The sequence below is a fragment of the Syngnathoides biaculeatus genome, chromosome 17, assembly GCF_019802595.1.
Source record: "Syngnathoides biaculeatus isolate LvHL_M chromosome 17, ASM1980259v1, whole genome shotgun sequence".
Taxonomy (NCBI): domain Eukaryota; kingdom Metazoa; phylum Chordata; class Actinopteri; order Syngnathiformes; family Syngnathidae; genus Syngnathoides; species Syngnathoides biaculeatus.
The window spans coordinates 13,141,580-13,160,486 of NC_084656.1; the positions used below are offsets into that span (position 1 = coordinate 13,141,580).

Below are 18,907 nucleotides of genomic sequence, written 5' to 3' on the forward strand. Positions count from 1 at the left end.
AACACAAACTGTGGGACTTTTCAGGAACGCAGACATGTAGACAGCAGTAAACCTGCACTTGTGAGACAGGAACCTGTCAAAGAAGTTGAGAAAAGTGGAGCCACAAACAGAGGTATGTGATAATGCATCACATTCGCATCTACACAGGCTCAGTGTTCATGAAATCACAACACTTATTCTCAGCATAAATGCCTGATCTTGAGGACAGCTGTCTAGTCAGACCCATAATTTTTTTACTTAGTTATATTTTCAACTGTTGTATAAAGGGTTTTGAGATTAATGACTAATGCAGCAGTGATGTAGTTGCCACCATGTCTGAGGTTCTGGGTTGAAATCTCCACTTGGAATCTCACGTTTGTCACGTTCTCCTCATATTTGCATGGGTGTCTTCTCGCCCCCCCCCCAAAAAAAAAAAAAAAAAAAAACAGACTCTAATTTGCCCATGGTGTGATTATTCGTATGTCTATATGTGCCCTGTGATAGAATAATAAGCAGTTCAGAGTCTCTCCACTAAAGTCAGCTGGGTTAGATCCTCGGTCTCCTGCAAAGTTAATGTGCATAAGTGGTATAGAAATTAGATGGATGGATAACTAAGCAATTATAAAGAGCTCTGAGAGTCATCTGTCATCCACAAGTAATTTCCCTGGTGACACTTCAGTCTCGAGTCTGGGACTCTATTGGTCCTAGACTGACATTGAATCTTGTCGTTCATGACTCATAGTCAAGTGCCAATCAAGCTCGATTAGTGCAGCTAAATAAGTTTTGATCCAGTTAGAATCTAGATTTTGAAAGCCTTTGACATGAATCTGTTTGTTTTTGTTGAACACTTTGAATTCCTGCAGTGAACAGCAATAGTGACAGATGCATTTTATTAGATGCTGCAGATGCTGCAAATGTGTCTATGACTTTGACGGAGCTCTCAGTTTTCATGAAGAAACAGGAGTTGGAACTCCAGCTGAGAACGGAAAAAGAAAAAGAGGAGGGTGAGAACTGAACTGACCTTTTTGTGCTTTTCAGAACACCATCCACATTTGTGAGTCACATTTTTGACAAATAATCAGATCATAAAGTCTGAATACTGAGTGTGTTTGCGTTGTGCTGCAAATGCATGGCACCTACTTTCTGGTTTTGCTGAAAATCCTCCATATTTGCTTGTTTTTTAAATCTGCAGCTGCTATCACAGAGGAGCTGCTGAAGATCACAGAGGATAAGCTCAAGATCACAGAGGTTAAGCAGGAGCTTTCAGGCCTGAGGGGTTTCGACTCTCCTTTCTACCGTACCACTGAGACTCTAACTGGCTGTCAGGCACAAGACAAAATCGTAACCAACAGCCAGCTTGGAGCGTCCATCCTGGACACACGCCATGCAGTGTCAACACCAGATAAAGTGGAGAATACTGCAAGCACCAGTGATGTTGGGAGTGAGCAGGGAGGGGGATTAGGGGACAGCCGGAGTTCAGCTATCTGCCTCGATCAGTCCTGGCCCTTCCTGTCAGGTTTCACCCCTATTGATCACCACCTACACCGGAGCTCCTCTGCCCCGGAAGAGGATGTGGGAAAGTTTGCAATGTTTTCGCCAAGTCCGTGCAGCAAGACCCCCGCCCCAGTGCCATATGAAGTGTTCTTTGACTTGGCTTTGCCCAGAGCGGCCTCTCTTTACGTCTGCCAGAAGACATCTGAAGCTGTGCACAAAGCTGCACTGGAGAGGCTCTCAAGACGAGAAGAAGGCCTGGAGGATGGAGAAGAAAAGGGGATAATGACTGCTTCACCACTGGAGGTGCTGGATCGCCTTGTTCAGCAGGGGAGCGACACTCATGATAAAGTCCTTAAGAGGTGAGTTGCCTTAAATGTTTATGTCTCTCCTCTGCAATAACGTGCCGACATTTCTATTGTTAGTTATGATACACACTATGGGTGAGAGTATTTGATGTTTGGTCACTTGCAAAAAGTTGAAATCAGAGGGACTATGGAGTCATTCTTCCACATTGCCACAATGTTGAAAGACTTCCAATAACATTTTAAAGGTTGTTGTTGCAATCTACACTCATTCAGAAGATTATTTGTGAGCATTTGCTTCATCGACCAAATACTATCCTCTGCAATTCTTAAATAAGGATCCAAAAAGGTCAGTCTTATTAACTTGATGTCAAAGTTCAATTCATTTTTCAACAACTCCACATTTTACCAGGCTTCTCCAATAGTGTCATTTTAAGTTAGGTTAAAAAAAAAAAGTTGTGACTGTTGCTTACTGTATCAAAATTTTTCATTTCCAATTTCACGAGTACCAAAAAGTCCCATTCACAGCATAATATCTTTTTAATTCTAATGAAACATCTTGGGAAAAAGTTTTTCTTCTATTCTCTTCTTTTCCAGATTACCTTTGCCAAGTAAGTCAGCTGACTGGACACACTTTGGAGGTAATTCGCTCACTCTTCTACACTGTTGCCCATTGATAAAAGAAACTATTCTGAATTTTAGGCATTGAGCATTATTCAGCTTTGCCAGTGAAGCGTCATGATGGAATGTGTGGAGCAAATTGAAATTGGGAGACATTGTTCAGTGGTCTCACAATGATCGTGTTGAATGACATGTCTTAGAAATTCAAACTTATTCATAACGTAGACTCAGTCAGACAGAGCAAGAATGAAATGTGGGAGTTCTTCACTGGTTGGTGAAAACTGTGAACAATTCCTGGGTGTAGTCTTCCTCTTGCCCACTGTCAGCTGGAATAGGGTGTAGCCCTTCGTCATCCTGAACAATATAAGCAGTGTATAAAATGGCTGGATGAATGAATGACATAAAATATCGATTCATTGCAGTTTCAGTAGTCAGTTCTGTGAGCATACAAAGACTGATTCGGATAGCAGTGTCTCTTATCAGCAAATCAATGAACAGCAATTCACAATGGAACAAACTCATAATTGCAATTATAACTGTAGTTTTTATATATATATATATACATATATATATATTTATTTATTTATATTAAACGCTAGAGTGAGTATATATACTCATTACACATTACAAGAAAATGTGCCAATTTTTTTTTTTTTTACCGTACGTCCATTGATTTTTCTACAGCACTTATACAACTCTCTGGACTTACCAAACATTCAGAAAGACAAGTTCATAAGTGATAACACATTTACACAGATATACACTGTCTAATTAAGATTGACTGTGAATAATATGGAATCTGAATGTGATTACATATATGTACCGATTTACATAAAGCAATCAGGATGCAAAGTTATTCAATCATTTCAGGCATGTTATGAGACATTTCTTAAATGCAATAAACTAATATAAGTTCATCAATCACCAGTGCATTGCTTATTTGTTTGATCATATTGTTGGCGTGTACGGAGCCGAATTAAAAATATTTCACTTGTATCGTCTTATTTCATTGTGGAATTTTAATGCCTAAATTGGGTATTAAAAACACATTGCAAAATGAACAGTTCAAGACGAGATGTGACAGGACAGCTCGACTGGTAGCCATATTTCATGTACTTAGATGTTATGTATTAATGTTAATGGAACGTTTTTGTTCCCTTTCAATCCTCATCTTCGATTATGAAGTGCTACACCTGGAATTCTGACTAATTTATAAAAGGACCATGCATTTGTTGCACAATTATTATGGTGATCTCCTCAGGGTCAGCTCCATCTGACGAGCTTCACATGCTGCGGAGCCAGCTGCTCCTGCTGCACAACCAGCTGCTGTACGAGCGCTACAAGAGAGAGCAGCATGCTGTCCGCAACAGACGCCTCCTACGACGCATCATCAACGCCACCGCACTCGAGGAGCAGAACAATGCCATGGTGAGTGTGCATGTTTCCTTCTGCTCCAAAATAAATTTTGCTAGATTTTGGTTTTTTTTTTTCGGATCATGCAAAGTTAAATTCAAATGCATGTATCCACACACTTTATAGATTTAGCCACTAGAGGATTGGCAGCACTGTGTTGCATTGAAAAGCTGAACTTCACACACGTAGTTTTCTGGTAGAGGGAAATAAAGAATAGTAAGTAAGTAAGTAAGTATCTTTCGGCTTGTCCCTTTCGGGGTCGCCACAGCGTGTCATCTCAGATGAACGCACATATATGTTTGGCACAATTTTTACGCCGGATGCCCTTTCTGACGCAACCCTTCTCAGGGAGTGGAGGCCCCAGTGGGATACGAACCCACAACCCCTGGTTTACCAAACCAGTGCTCTTACCGCTGAGCTACAGGGCCTCTGAGGGAAATAAAGAATACTTACCTGAAAACTTTTCATAGTTTTTGAAATAATATACAGGTGTAAAACTGAATATTAGTTACATTTGTAGAAAGTTTTCACATATTGACATTGGATTATTCATTGGACTATGACTTCATCCATGAATGAGGAGCCACAATTCAAATGTGATTTGCTAGTCATTTGTGCACATCCTCACAAATGGTGGTGATATACACCCCAAGTCCAAGCACTAGTACCGTAATTCCCGACCTCCAGAGCGCACCTGGTTATAAGCCTCACCCAGTACATTTGTAAAGGAAATTCCATTTGGTACATACATACGCCTCAGCTGTGTAAAAGCCGCAAGTGCCCACATTGAAACATGAGATATTTACAAAGAAAAACAGTACACAGAGAGTTTAACGCCAGCGCTGCTGCGCTAACGATCGCGCCACCACACTAATGCTACCACCACGCCAACGCTAGCGCTGCGCTAACAGGGCTGGGTAAAAAAAAAAAAAAAAAAAAAACCATACTGGTAAAAATCACTGCGACACAGCAGTAACATACTAGCGCAGCGCTAACAGAGCCGGACCGATAAAGGTCACTTCCTCGGCACATATATTCTACCGGTCTCACTTTTACCTTTTCCGCCAGAGTGCCCCTTACGACCGTTGGGAAAAAATGCACAAATTAGCCACATCACCGCATAAACCGCAGGGTTGAAAGCATGTGAAATAAGTCGCGGTTTATAGGCCGGAAATTACGGTATCTAGTTTTCATATGTGACAATCGCGTCTTTTCCCAGAAAATGGAACTACCAGTCTCTGTTGATTCCGCCAATCAACAACAATTGTGGAACTAACTGACTGTCTTATTAAAAGGTGGCATTTTATGTGCTAACCAGGCACAACCATTTAGTCCGTTGAATCCAAAGTCCATTGGTTGTCTTTTAAAAGTGAGGTTCCACTGTAGCTTGTATCATTTGTTTTTCTTCTCCTGACTAACTTGTGTGCATTTCTGCAGAAGGACCAGCTGAACCTGCAGAGCGTGGATATCTTGTCTCTGAGGGAAAGTTTGCAGGTAGAGCAGCAGCGCTACAGGCAGTTGTGGGACGACCGTGAGACTGTTGTGACCCGTCTGCACAGTCAAATCAGACAGCTGCAGCAGGGACGAGATGACTACTACACAAAGAACCAGGAGCTCCAGGTAAACGTTATCGTAGAATTTATATCCACTGATCGTTAAGCTTAACAAATTATTTTTCGATCCTTTTTGTGTGTGTCTGCAGAGCAAGTTACAAGAGTGTCAGAAAAGGATGAGTGAATTAGAGGCAGAGCTTCAGGGAGCAAATAACAGAGTGTGTCACACTGGCCACCTGCTCAAACAGATGACCGTCAAGGTAACATTTTTAAGCTGACTGGGCGAGAGCAGTTTACACTAAACTGGTCACCAATCTCTGGGCACACATAGACAAAACAGCCATCCTCACTCACATTCATACGTATGGGCGATTTTGAGTCTTCACTCCTCCTACCACGCATGTTTTATCGATGTGGGAAGAAATTAGAGTACCCAGAGAAAACCTACACAGGCATTAGGAGAACATGCCAACTCCACACAGGCGAGGCCAGATTTGATCCCGCTCATCACTACTGTGAGGCAGATGTGCTAATCAGTCATTCACCCGACTGTCTCTCTCGCTCTTGTCTCTTTTTCTCTTATATGAACCGCATAATTTTCTCATGCCTTTTCCAGGTAAACAATAGCGAGAGCACACAGCAACAGATGAGCTTCCTCAACAAACAATTACTGCTCCTTGGGGAAGCTCATAAACTGTCAATGCAGTATGTAGGCGCAGATAATACCAAGGTAAGGTGGCAGGGGGGCTTCATAATGAATAATTTCTAGCAAAAAATGGAAAATAACTCAAGGCTCTGACCTCTGTAGTTTTTCCCTCTCCCACACATTTCCTATGATGTGCAGCGACCCACTACTCAGGAGGCCCAGATGCTCCAAGTGTCCTACAGGAAGGAGGTGGAAGCTCTGAGACAGAGCCTGCTAGTTCAGAGCCAGAAACTTGAAGCAGCACATCAGAGGACCGTTGAGCTGGAGACCATCCTCTCCAAGAAAGAACACCTCATTGCAGAACAGAAGAAGTTTCTTGAGGATGTGAAGTGTCAAGCAAAGTGAGTGTCAGTTTGTTGAGGTAAAAGCTTCATCCACTCTAAATGCGAGTCCACAGGAATAACTGAATTCTTGTGCGTGTTGTTCCTTGTTGAAATTATTGGAGCATACCACACACACAACCAAAACTGTAACTGTAAATGCCAAATTCTCTTTATTTAAAAATCATGTATCAGCTGTGCTACTGATAAACAATCTTTTTAAGATTCGAACAATCCTAATGTGGCGGATGGTGGAGCAACTGATTAGAGCGTGGGCCTCACAGTTCTGAGGACTAGGGGTCGAATCCCGGCCCCGCGTGTGCTGAGTTTCCATGTTCTCCCTGCACCTGCGTGGGTTTTCTATGAGCACTTCGGTTTCCTCCCACATCCCAAAAAACATGTATCAATTGGAGACACTAAATTGCCCTTAGGTGTGCTTGTGAGCACGACTGTTGTCTGTCTCTATATGCCCTCTAATTGGCTGGGCATACAATATGATGAATGAATGAATGAATGAATGAATGAAAAATCCCAATGTGTGTACCAGGTTTTACACTCTTTGTCACATTATCTGGTTTTCTTATCAGAGCAGAACTGCACGCCTCAGAGAGCAGGTACCAGGCTCAGGAGAGAATCACCCAACAGCTGCAGACTGAAATCCTGCAGCTCTACAGCAAGGTGGAGATGCAAGCTCCAACTAGCAGTCATAGCTTGCCACCGGGGGTCAAAGCTGATCGACGCATATCTGCTGACTCCAGGTTTGGAAGTGTAACTCACTACTATTATTGTATCACACCAAAGTACTCCCAGTTTAAAGTGCCTCGTCATGGAATAATGTCGATTGTGCAAATGTAGATATTCCTCCGTTGATTGTACAAGTGGTGCAGATGCTACTCAGGAACGAGAGGCTTGTATTGGTCAAAAACTGATGTGCAGATAGTGTAGTGTGGTGTGACTACTAAGTGAGTGCACGAGTAATGCATTATAATAATTGGCCTTGCAGAGGGTGACAACAAACTTGAGACAAAAAATTGGCAGCATTTTGCAGTTGAATTACAAATGATCTTTTTAAGAAGTTAATTGCAAGAAGGAAGAAGCTGTTGGAACGCTTGCTTGTTTTGGTTTGGGTGTTGGTGTTGCGCAGGTGACCGAATGCGGTCTTGGGGATGTTTTGAATATGAGGTGCAAATGAGAGGGATGCTGTCCAGAATGACACCGAGGCACTTGACTTGAGGGTGATAAAGTGAGAAGGATTCCATCGACGGAATGGGTGATGCTGACGTATGCTGTAATTTGGAAAGGGTGGATTTGGAGCTGATGAACATGGCTTTAGTAAATTCCCGCTCATCCAGCTCTAAATTTATCTTCAAGCCACTACAAATCATATAACTTCATTACTTCCCTCTTGAACCTTTTTGTTTCCTCTCCTACTTGGGGAACCCCTTCCCTAGTGGGTTAAAAATGCTCACCGTATAATGCTCCAAGAATTCAATTTAATGCACCAAAATTACCCAAGCATTTCAAATGCTGTCACTTGCCGCAAACGTTTGACTTGCGTAACACAACGCTAACATCAATCATGAGAAGAGCAGTGTGGGCATTAGAATAGTAATCTATTATTTTTAGCTTTGACTGATTTTAGAGGTGTTTAAAGAACTGCAAAAAATATCCCACAAAGATGAGTCACTTATCATATTACTACTTCTAGGAAAGTAGTATTTTGAAGAAATCTCGAATGAGAGAGACGTTTTATGTGTTGGGGAGGACCTTAACGTTTAGCCTGAGTTGTTGGCAAAAGAAGTTACTGTGCACCTAAAAGCCTTTAATTTTCTCAAAAGCCGACGGTGCGCCTTATGTATGGATCGATATTGAGCCTTTAGTGCAACTACATCTTATGAAAAAAGTCTTAAAATAGGCCAGTCATTGAAGGTGCGCTTTATAATGCAGTGCGGAAAATACGGTCTTTGCCACGTTCCCTTCCAGTTTATTTTTTCAAAATCAATTAATCTGCAAGTCATTTATTTTTAAGGAAAGGGTAAAACAAGAATCATATATTTATGGTTTAAACTTTTAATATGAACAACTATAAACCTGTTGGAGGAACCACACATGTCCTTTTTTTTTTTTTCTTTATTGGCTCCCCATCCATAGTAAGCAGTAGCCAATTACAGTGTTTCATTTGTTTATTGGGATTTTTATTCTCAACTAATTAATTCTATGATACAATGTTTAACAATCAATAGTATTACGCCTATTTTTTTCCCCTTTCTAGCAACTCAGTGCCTGATGGACCAAGTAAGACTTGCACCAATGAGGAGATGGAGAGACCTCCACACGATTCACCCTGCGGCAACGGCAGCACTTTATTACCAGGCCAACTAAAGGAAAGTAAATCTTCCAAGACCACCGTCAACTCGGTTAATGGCAGCAAGGAGTCAGGCCCGTCTCTAATAGTGGACCCCCCTCCGCCTTGCCCACACACCAACTTGCTTGCAACGCTGACACCATCTGACACGCCACTTACTGTGGGCTCCTACCCTAGTGCCAAGAGCTTCCTTGGTATGAGGGCACGCGAGCTGTTTCGGAACAAAAGCGAAAGTCAGTGCGACGACGACGAAGAAGAAGAGGAGGAGGAGCATCTGCAGCCGCCACGTCTTGCAGGCCTTGCCCACAGCCTGAAGACTGAACTGTACACGGAGTTGCCGTGCTCGAGTTCTGTTGCCCACCTCAGCCCTGTGCCCTCCCCCGCGCCGACCACCCCAACTCCGACCCCTACTCTGGCTGCTCCTTTCACTGTACCCACCAAGGATTCCTCTGAGCCCAAGCAGCAGGCCCCCAGTCAGGAAAGCCCCCGCAGGAAGATGGGGCGGGGCGCTTTGGGGACTGGCCGGCCAAGGCAGCAGCAGCTAAAGATTATGGACTACAATGAAACGCATCATGAGCACAGTTGAGAGAGACAGCTGAACCGGGAAGAGCGAAGCTAAAGTTTCAAAGGATTTACAAATCAGTCAAAGAGTAATATGTCAGCAACTCTTTAAGAGGCAGTATTAATTGTTCCATTCCTCTTAGTGGACAACAGGATTCACCCCCACTTTTCTTTTCGTTTTTTAGTTAATATCCAATTCATCCTGAGATGTAGACAAAGCTATGTAGTGGCACTGGGAATAGTGAACATGAACTTGGGTATGAGTAAAATGCTTTAAGATAACACAACCAGAATGTGAACAGAAAATGAAACCTCTATTAAACTTGGGAATTTGGGTGAGTTTTAAATGGTCCATTCAACAACAAATATTTATATGTACTTCATTCATACAGAGCTCCTCTGACCCAACCCCATGATCGTGGTTTATAACCCTTAACTATAAAAACAGATGACACAAATCTTCGTTTTGCTTCCAAGATTTATTTACTGCAAATTGGAAAGTGTAAGAGTTGTAGAAACAGATGACTATATAAGCATTTATTAGATATGCTGCACTACATTCTGACAAGTAATTACAATTTTATATATCCAATCAAGGATGCTCACATATAAATACAAATTTAGATAACAATGTCACCAGGACCTATAACACAAGACTTTTAATACTAGTATTGAACCATTGTATTCTTCAACAAGACCTGGAATCGTTTACTGTGACAAAATGCACACATTTCTTAAACAGAAGGGTTTTTCCACTCACTTTGGCACCCAATCGCTTTCTTCCCCTGCTGCACGAACCGTCAATGATGTTTCTCATTCTCACTCAAAATCCTGTTGTCCACCAGGATCTCCTGCTGTCATGTCCTTCTGCCGCGCTATCTATAGCATGTTCAACGATCCACGTTAAATGCCAACCGTAGTAATTACAGCAACCTAAGACGGAAGGTACAATCTGCACAAACTGAAGAAACCAGGACTCTTGAATGGATGACATGGCAAAAAAAAAGGAAGTTCTTAAAGCAATGGCTTGTGTTTAACTGTGAACAATAAAGGTCGTCTTCAATGTTTTGCACTACAATACTGAGTGGTTTGTCGTTTTGCCTGTTGAACGTGTATAGACAATACTGTATGTATTCTGTTATGACATTAAATATGATATACGGTACATTTAATATTGATGAGTGCTCCCAACCACCCGATTGGTGAACCCATACTGGTCGCCAGACAATTGCAGAGCACATATAGATTAACAACTGTTCACATTCACAGTCACACTTGTGGAGAAATTGACAATTAGTCTTGAGTGAAACTAAAAAGCATTTTTGGGGAAGGAAGACAGACTATCCAGAGAAGGGCTCTCAGTGGGGAGACCAACCACCCGATTGGTGAACCCGTACTGGTCGCCAGACAATTGCAGAGCACATATAGATTAACAACTGTTCACATTCACAGTCACACTTGTGGAGAAATTGACAATTAGTCTTGAGTGAAACTAAAAAGCATTTTTGGGGAAGGAAGACAGACTATCCAGAGAAGGGCTCTCAGTGGGGAGAACATCCATTCTTCAGTCACCAACACCAGACCTGAGATTTGAAAGCTGAACCTCAGAGCTGTGAGGTGTGCTGGTGAGCTGCAATATTTTAATACCACAGTTTTTCAGAAAATATGGAAAATAGCTCGTTTAACTGGATCACCTTTGCCCATTACAGCCTCTGTCATCCCATCAAAACCTGTTAGTTTTTGTAATTTTCTTTTCTGGTAAATGCAAATTTTGACAACACTTGGGAATGGTCTCAAGGTTGACATAAACTTTCATTGATTCCTTTTCCAAGCCGCTTATCGTCACTATTCTTTTCAAGTGTGATACTGCTACCACTAGTGCAACGTGGGCTCTCTCTCGTGGAATAAAAATCGATTCCTGAAGTTCAGTTTAAACGATTACATTTAACCCTAACAAATGCTTGTTTTGAAACCTTTGTATAGGTACATTTTATGAAAATTTTATGAAAGCGCCAATTCAATTTTAACAGGCATTATTTATAACATTACGCTATTTATGATGTAGTAAGCGCCATGAACCGAATTGTACCAAAAAAGTTAAAGAGGTTTATAATCTTAGTGATAATGCTTGATAATGCGCATCTCATTTTTAATGAACACTTGGTCTTTTTGCACTGTGTCATGGTACTTAGGTATTTTCATTTATTTTTAGGTGTCTTAAAAAGTTTGATCTACAACCAGGTTAAAACAAACGAACTTTTTTTTAACTGGCAGGAATGGGCTTCTTGATTAAAAAAAAAACACGTTTTTTTTTATTACGGTATTCAATGTAGCATTTTCGATCTTTTGTATTTGTTGGCATTTTTTTCAATTTCCTTTCCCCAATTTGGCCAGTTGGTTTCCTTCCTTTTTCGTTTACGGCGGGAGCAAAAGCCTTGGCTGAAATATTTAGACATTTACATTTAGACTGGACAAGGACAAATGACGATCGTGGAAAATTTAGCTAATTATTCAATTCGTGTTGGCGTTTTTTTTTTTTTCCTTTTAGCAAACAAATCCATATATTCTGTGCTATGCACGAATGTAGGATATGAAAGACTGACTAGTTTAACTCGTCACACTGTGCTCAACTATGCTAATCACAATTTGCAATTGTATTTTATTTCCCTCAGTTTTTTATGCGGTGGGATAACATATAATCCAAATTCCTCATAGTTGCTCAAACCATAATTTATTTACAAGAATGAACCACCTCTTTTCGAGAGGAACAGTATTGTAGTCATATCAACGTTAATGCTTTCCGTTTTCTTTCTTTCCAGCAGAGGGCACTGTAACGTCAGAAACTGACTCCAAACCTTGGGCATGACTGGATCAACAAGTTTGGTCAGGTAAATACTGTACGATGTTGATCATATAATTGCTGATAATTGTGTCATTCCACATACTCTGAATTATATTAAATTAAATGTTCCACATTAATAATTATTATGCATTTAAGAATTTAACATATGCCCTCATTGAACCTCTCCATCTTGCATCAAATAATAGCCCAATTAGTAAAATAAATCAATTAAAAAAAGCCTACTTAACTCAAATTAAAACACTAACTCTTAAAATCTGTGTGTTTGAGAGAAAATGTGTTTATATATATATATATATATATTCCACCATCCACCCCCCCACCCTTTTTTTTTTCTAAAGCCATCCCGAATCCCAATTAGGCCTTGTTGGTACACGCATTCTGCTATTGAGATCAAATATAAGTTATTTTTTTTGTGTGCACAACCCAGTATGATTACTTTATCAAACGCTCGCATATGTGTTTTATGAGAGTCCAAAAAAGTCCTATGATTAATTTACCAGCATTCCACCAGGTCAAGAAAATTGATGCAGCATAATTGGGCACATAGGGAATCCATGGCAATTTGTGCTTTCAGACAGTACTTGAGAAATTAGATGTCAGTGCAAATGTGAAATTGCTCCTCAATGTTCTCAAAGATTCCATGAAAATTTAAATATAAATCTTAAGTACTTCCAGCAAAGGGATTTTTTTTCTCCCCCCTTTTTTGTGGGTGCCAACTTGAGATGAAGCTCTGTGAAAATGATCTGAATGAAATGAAAATACAGTATACTGTATGAGGTGTTGAAAAAGACATCCAACTTGTCTAAAGTTGTGGCTGTGCTACACGGAAAGCGTCGGTGCTCATGCTCTTGATAAAACCCTCATGCAAGAATTCATTAAATTCTTTTTGACAGGAAGTAAAGTTTTGAATTCATCTGAAGATATGTAATTAGAATATTGAATATTCTGTATGTGCACCTGTGATGCAAAAAATAAATCAGGCATCGACACATAACCTACTTTTTTTCTTTTTTTTTACTCAGTGTTTGGAAGTTACAAATGTACAACACGTATGTTCATATGAATAAGAATTAGTTACACGTTCACATAATTGATATGACGCAGAATATATTTGTCAAGTTCTTGAGGTTATTGCTGCATAATGTTGCATTTTTTTTCTTAAAGTTCCGAAGAAGTTGGAAGATTTCTACTGTCAAAGACTGCAGCTAAATTTATGCAGTGGTCAACCACTAACATTTCCAAATTTGGCTTTAATTACAAGGATTACTGACAATTAATAAATAATCAACATCATCACATCTCGTTAAAAGTTGTATGGGCCTTTATATTAATGCAAAAGCAATATAATCTGATCTCCTCTAAAATACTACTGACTGTGTATTTAAATGTTAGTGTTTATTCCTCACGGGCACCCAGCGCAAAAAGAAAAATGCTAAACAAGAATATTTTGGATAAGCGTACTACATACTGACACGATGGAAAACGGCTTCATTTGTCCTCATTAAAAGCTTAAAAGTTCATGAATAAATAATGATGAGAGCAAAGCATACTTTTCCCCCATTTTTAATCTTCAGCCTCATGCAAACATGCAGAGCGCTAAAAACACGCTTTATAAAGGCTGTTTTAGAAATACTGTATGTATGCCCTTCCCCCTCCGTTTCCTTAATGATGCCACGCACGTGAACTTGGGGGATCAGGTCGTCTGTTGGTCGTTGGCATTGGACCGGGAGAAAACCAAAAAGAACAATTGGACCTCCGAGAGTCAACTGAATGCATTTAAGTGAGGATGATGAGTCTGTCTCTCTTTGAGTTAAGTAAACTGGGCACAATTCAAAGTTAAAAGGAGAAGAAGAGAAAGATGCTGGAGAGACTCGCATGCACAGTCCGGTCCCAGCGGTTTAATTATTTTAATTATCTCTCCTCTTTCAGCTCTCCTAAAAAAAGAGGCCATTAAAAGGATGCCCGTTTGGGTTAATCTGATTAAAAAAACAAGATGGAGAGAGAGATGAAAGGCTGCAGATGTCAGTGCTAATCAGGGAGTAAAAACTCCTATTTGTGAACTGGGACGGTTGTTAAAGTGTGCAAAAAGTGTCTGCAATGTGAATGTGTGGTTTTTTTTTTAAATATGCTTTTTCTTCTCTTCAAAACACCACATTTCACCAGACTGTGTTGATAAACGTCCTCTCACGCTCTGCTCCATGCTACCGCCATGTTTCATTTTCTTACGGTGTTGGTCCTGGGCAGCAAACTCCTGACTTGAAAAAGAAAAACAAAAAAACACAATTTTAATTTTAGTCAATGTCATTTTCTTGAGGACTGGGCCTTCAATTATTCACCTAATAATGTACATTAATTGAAGGTAATGTTATCGTAGCATTTAGTGCGTAGTCACTAGCAAGATTGAAGAGAAACAATTATATTTGTGGTGTGCATTGACCAGAAAAAAAGTAACTTAAATTCAAAATAAACATGTAAATATTTGGATACAAGATTTTTGGTTGTGGAAATTTCCAACATTTGCCCTATTTTGTCAGTGATCTTTTACTGCATTCAGAAGTACGTGTAAGATTTTTCTGTGACTAGATTTTGGCATTTGTAGGGTAGATAGTAACATTTTTGTTTTGCCTTTTCTGCCTGGTTCAGACCAGCCACGGAATTGCCCTGCTAGGAAGAGCTTTTATGTCTGTGCCAGGCCAAACGCAACCCTGTCAACTGTCATAATGGACCTGGTTGCTTAAGTTCCTCTGACTGCAGAGCTTGACATTTGTTCAGGCAAGAATGAGCACAAAACCAGCACAGGTGTTGAGCTGCTTCATGGCAAGAGGAGGGGCTAGAAGAAAAAAAAAAAAAAACCAACAACAACAAAGATCTACTTTCAAACTAAATCAAGCAGAAAGATTGTCCTAAGTGTGTAGAGAGATGGACGGGAGCCCATGCAATATTAAAGGCCGGTGTCTGGCGATGCCAAGCATGCCACTCCTCTCCGCCGCTCCCGCCCTCCTGGCTTCCCGGCCATCGGCTCTTCCCTCAAGGTGACACTTCAAAGTGGGCGCGCAGACGCGGCAGGCCTAGCTGTCGGCATGAAGCCAGCCTCGCCCCCTCCTCCTTGTTCCCATCACCCCCCCCCCCCCAACCCCCTCCTATCGATACCACCTCAAAGCCACACAGTCCCTATCCCTGCTGGGCCAGGTCAGCGCCAAGATCCGCACCGCTTGCCGCCTCGGGATCCCCTGTCAAAAAACTGCACCCCGCCATCTTAATTAATAACGGGCCGTTCCCAATGCAAACCTTTTGAATCCTTCCGATTGTGTCAGTGAGTTGCGAGGCCTCAAAAGAACGCAGGCAAGAATAGGAGAGCTGGGGGGTGGTCTTGGTTGGGGGGGGGGGTGCGCTCAAATCATTTGAATTCCGATGATTGGATTCCACATGCATTATTCTGTGTTCTGTGTTGCAGTGTTCCCGCCTGTCTGCTTAGGTGTTTCTTTCGAGATGTCTCTCTTCCTCAGATGATTGGAGAGACTTGAACTAAACAATGTCGGTCTGCCTTCCTTGCCCTGTCACACAGGTAGGTAATGAAAAACCGAAATGTACACACACGTGCGCACATCCACACTACACACATGCCTACCCGGTCTGCAGTAACTGGGTCCTGAGGCTTGTAATCACCTCTCAAACCCCGGTGGGAGGATTTTACGTGGCGTGATCGATATTTGCCTATCTGTCTGCCCGCATCAACCTCAAATAAAAAGCAGATAGCAGGAGACAAGGTGGCGCTGGCGGGTCATAGGGGGGTCTCGGACGCCGACGTTTGATGTCTGCCAAAGCGCTCATCAGTGTGTAGAACCAGCCTCATTCCTGCACGCTGGGTCACTGCAACCTCACCCTGAGTACAGCACGGCTGATTGTTTCTCTGTCAGGGTGAGCGGGGTTGTTGTTTTTCCCGAGGTGAGGCGATGGATCTTGTCCGACTAGCTGGGCTTCCGTTTTTTTAATAGGGCTTCAGCTCTGGCACCTGGCAGGCCCGTTCACAACTCACCCCACCTTTCCTTGTCCCGACAGTCTTGAACTCATGTAGTTATGGTATTTTTTATTCAGTACGTAGAATTCTCTTCCTCGTCCTTTGCATTCTGAATTGACGAAACATGAATGAGGGCAGTTTAAGAACTTTAGCCATTTTTCCAAAGTGATGAATGTATTTGGAAAATAAATTAAACCCTGACCTGGCTTATGTTTTTACTACTAGGGTGTCTCGGCCACATACAGTGAAGAGAATAAATATTTGAACACCCTGCTAATTTGCAAGATCTTCCACTAAGAAATCATGGAGGGGTCTGAAATTTTCATTGTAGGTGCATGTCCACTGTGAGAGAGATCCTCTAAAAAGAAAAATCCAGAAATCACAATGTATGATTTTTTTGTTTTTAACGATTTATTTGTGTGATACAGTTGCAAATAAGTATTTGAACACTTGGGAAAACCAATGTTAATATTTGGTACAGTCGCCTTTGTTTGCAATTCCAGAGGTCAAACGTTTCCTGTAGTTGTTCACCAGGTTTGCACACACTGCAGGATGGATTTTGGCCCACTCCTCCACACAGATCTTCTCTAGATCAAACAGGTTTCTGGGCTGTCACTGAGAAACACGGAGTTTCAGCTCCCTCCAAAGATTTGGAGTTTAGGGTAGGAGACTGGCTTAGTTTTAGGGGGTTTAGGTTCGGAGACCGGCTAGGCCATGCCAGAACCTTGATATGCTTCTTACAGAGAGTGTGCTTTGCGTCGTTGTCATGTTTAAAGACGCAGCCACGACCCATTTTCAATGGTCTGACTAAGGGAAAATAGGTTGTTCCCCAAAATCTCACAATACATGGCTGCGGTCATCATCTCCTTAACACAGTGCAGTCATCCTGTCCCATGTGCAGAAAAACACCCCAAAGCATGATGCTACCACCCCCATGCTTCACAGTAGGGATGGTGTTCTTGGGATGCAACTCATCATTCGTCTTCCTCCAAATACAGCTAGTGGAATTGTGACCAAAAAGTTCCAATTTCTCCGTAGCCCTTTCCACCCATGTGGAGTTGTACAATTTTGTCTCTGGTGTCTTTGGACAGCTCTTTGGTCTTGGCCATGTTACAAGTTTGAGTCTTACTGATTGTATGGGGTGGACAGGTGTCTTTATGGAGCTAACGACCTCACACAGGTGCATCTGATTCAGAATAATACATAGAGTAGAAGTGGACTTTTAAAGGTGGACTAACAGGTCTTTGAGGGTCAGAATTCTAGCTGATAGACAGGTGTTCAAATACTTATTTGCACCTGTATCACACAAATCGTTCAAAAAAATCATTCATTGTCATTTCTGGATTTTTGTTTTTAGATTATCTCTCTCACAGTGGACATGCACCTACGAAAACTTGCAATATAACAGGGTGTTCAAATACTTTTCTTCATTGTAGATACACACTGACACAATAGAACTGTGACACTGTTGTGTAACCCAGCAATAAAATGTTTAATTTTCCACGACATAGAAACATGAATCTGAACCATGAAAACATTTTGCCGTTTAGGGTAAGGAGCTGGTTAGCTGACACACTGATATAATTAGGTTGTAATAAATTAAAAAAAAAAAAAAAGTGATGGGGAGTGTGGGTGTGTCTCAACTATGGATATTAGAGAAACCACATAGGATGCTTTTAATGGAAAGAAAAAGTCACCCGTGTGCCTGGAAACACACACACTTTCTCTTTCTCTTTTTCCAGCTCAGTCTCATGCACATTTATCTAGTGCCCTACTTACAAACATTCTCAGTGTCAAACCCCAGAATCCCTGACCTCTGAAAAGAAAAAGATAACTGGGATTGTTGATGCCTCAAACCAATTTTTAATTAGTACATCTTTTTTCGAGTAAGGGAAAACCTCTAGATCACAGTTTTTCCTCTACCAGAGAAGACAAACCTCCCTCAACATTCAACTTTCTCTTCACTTTCCGCTTTTCAGGCAAAGCCTTTTGCTCTCTGTTGAGACAATAGTTTTTCTTGTCGAAATGGGTAATGCCGTCTGTTTCATCTCCACCAATATTGCTTCATTTTGCCCCACCTGCTGTTCATCTTGGCGACAGCCATTGTGCATGAGCGGGTTGTAATGAGTCAGGCATTGGGTTTTAATAAGCAGAGCTTTACCCGCAGATCCCTCGTGATTTGCATCCTTGTCGGACACGAGGCGTAAAGCGGTGTGATTGATTCATGGCCCTTCGCATATTGCAGCGAGAAAGGGGAGAGAAATATCGAGGACGGCCGTAGATTTATTATCAAGCTCAGCGACAAAAGGTAGGAAGAGAGCGTGCATATGTTAATCCGCTGGCTGAACGATGATCAAAGACTGGAACAAGCTGAGCCCTGCTGATCGCCTCGGGGCAAATGATGCTCTCCAAGCAGCTGGGAAAGTGCGCAGATAAGAAGTAAACAGATATGTGGAAAAAAAATCAATAGCAAAAGGTTTGAACCATGGCTTGGTGTGAAGGTCAAAGGAGGAAGAAGTCTTTGGGGCAAGGAGGAATGTTTCAGTCACTTGGGGCTTTGTGGCCAGTTTGAGGGGACTTGGGTTTTTGCCAGGCGTGTTGTAACCAAGCTCGGGAAGTTCATCCAAGGTTAAAAAAAAAAAAAAAAACATCTAAAAAAGCATTTTTAGTTTAAAAAAAAAATGATCATTTGATTCACGGGCAGTGGCATGG

At 41.4% G+C, this 18,907-nt stretch overlaps 1 protein-coding gene across 6 annotated transcripts in view; it reads left to right on the forward strand.

Moving 5' to 3' along the window:
• tsc1b (TSC complex subunit 1b) overlaps window positions 1-10,392 on the forward strand; it is a 24,298-nt gene extending 13,906 nt beyond the window's left edge. For 3 of the 6 annotated variants that reach the window (XM_061801283.1, XM_061801285.1, XM_061801284.1), the window contains exons 12-22: window positions 25-112; window positions 843-983; window positions 1,172-1,832; window positions 2,373-2,416; window positions 3,658-3,824; window positions 5,247-5,429; window positions 5,512-5,622; window positions 5,979-6,092; window positions 6,171-6,409; window positions 6,976-7,146; window positions 8,661-10,392. In XM_061801283.1, coding sequence (XP_061657267.1) covers window positions 25-112; window positions 843-983; window positions 1,172-1,832; window positions 2,373-2,416; window positions 3,658-3,824; window positions 5,247-5,429; window positions 5,512-5,622; window positions 5,979-6,092; window positions 6,171-6,409; window positions 6,976-7,146; window positions 8,661-9,339 — 2,598 coding nt within the window. In that variant the 3' untranslated portion in view covers window positions 9,340-10,392. The remainder of the gene's footprint in view (window positions 1-24; window positions 113-842; window positions 984-1,171; window positions 1,833-2,372; window positions 2,417-3,657; window positions 3,825-5,246; window positions 5,430-5,511; window positions 5,623-5,978; window positions 6,093-6,170; window positions 6,410-6,975; window positions 7,147-8,660) is intronic. The other 3 variants (XM_061801286.1, XM_061801287.1, XM_061801288.1) reach the window with 3 other exon arrangements.
• Window positions 10,393-18,907: the final 8,515 nt, after the last annotated feature.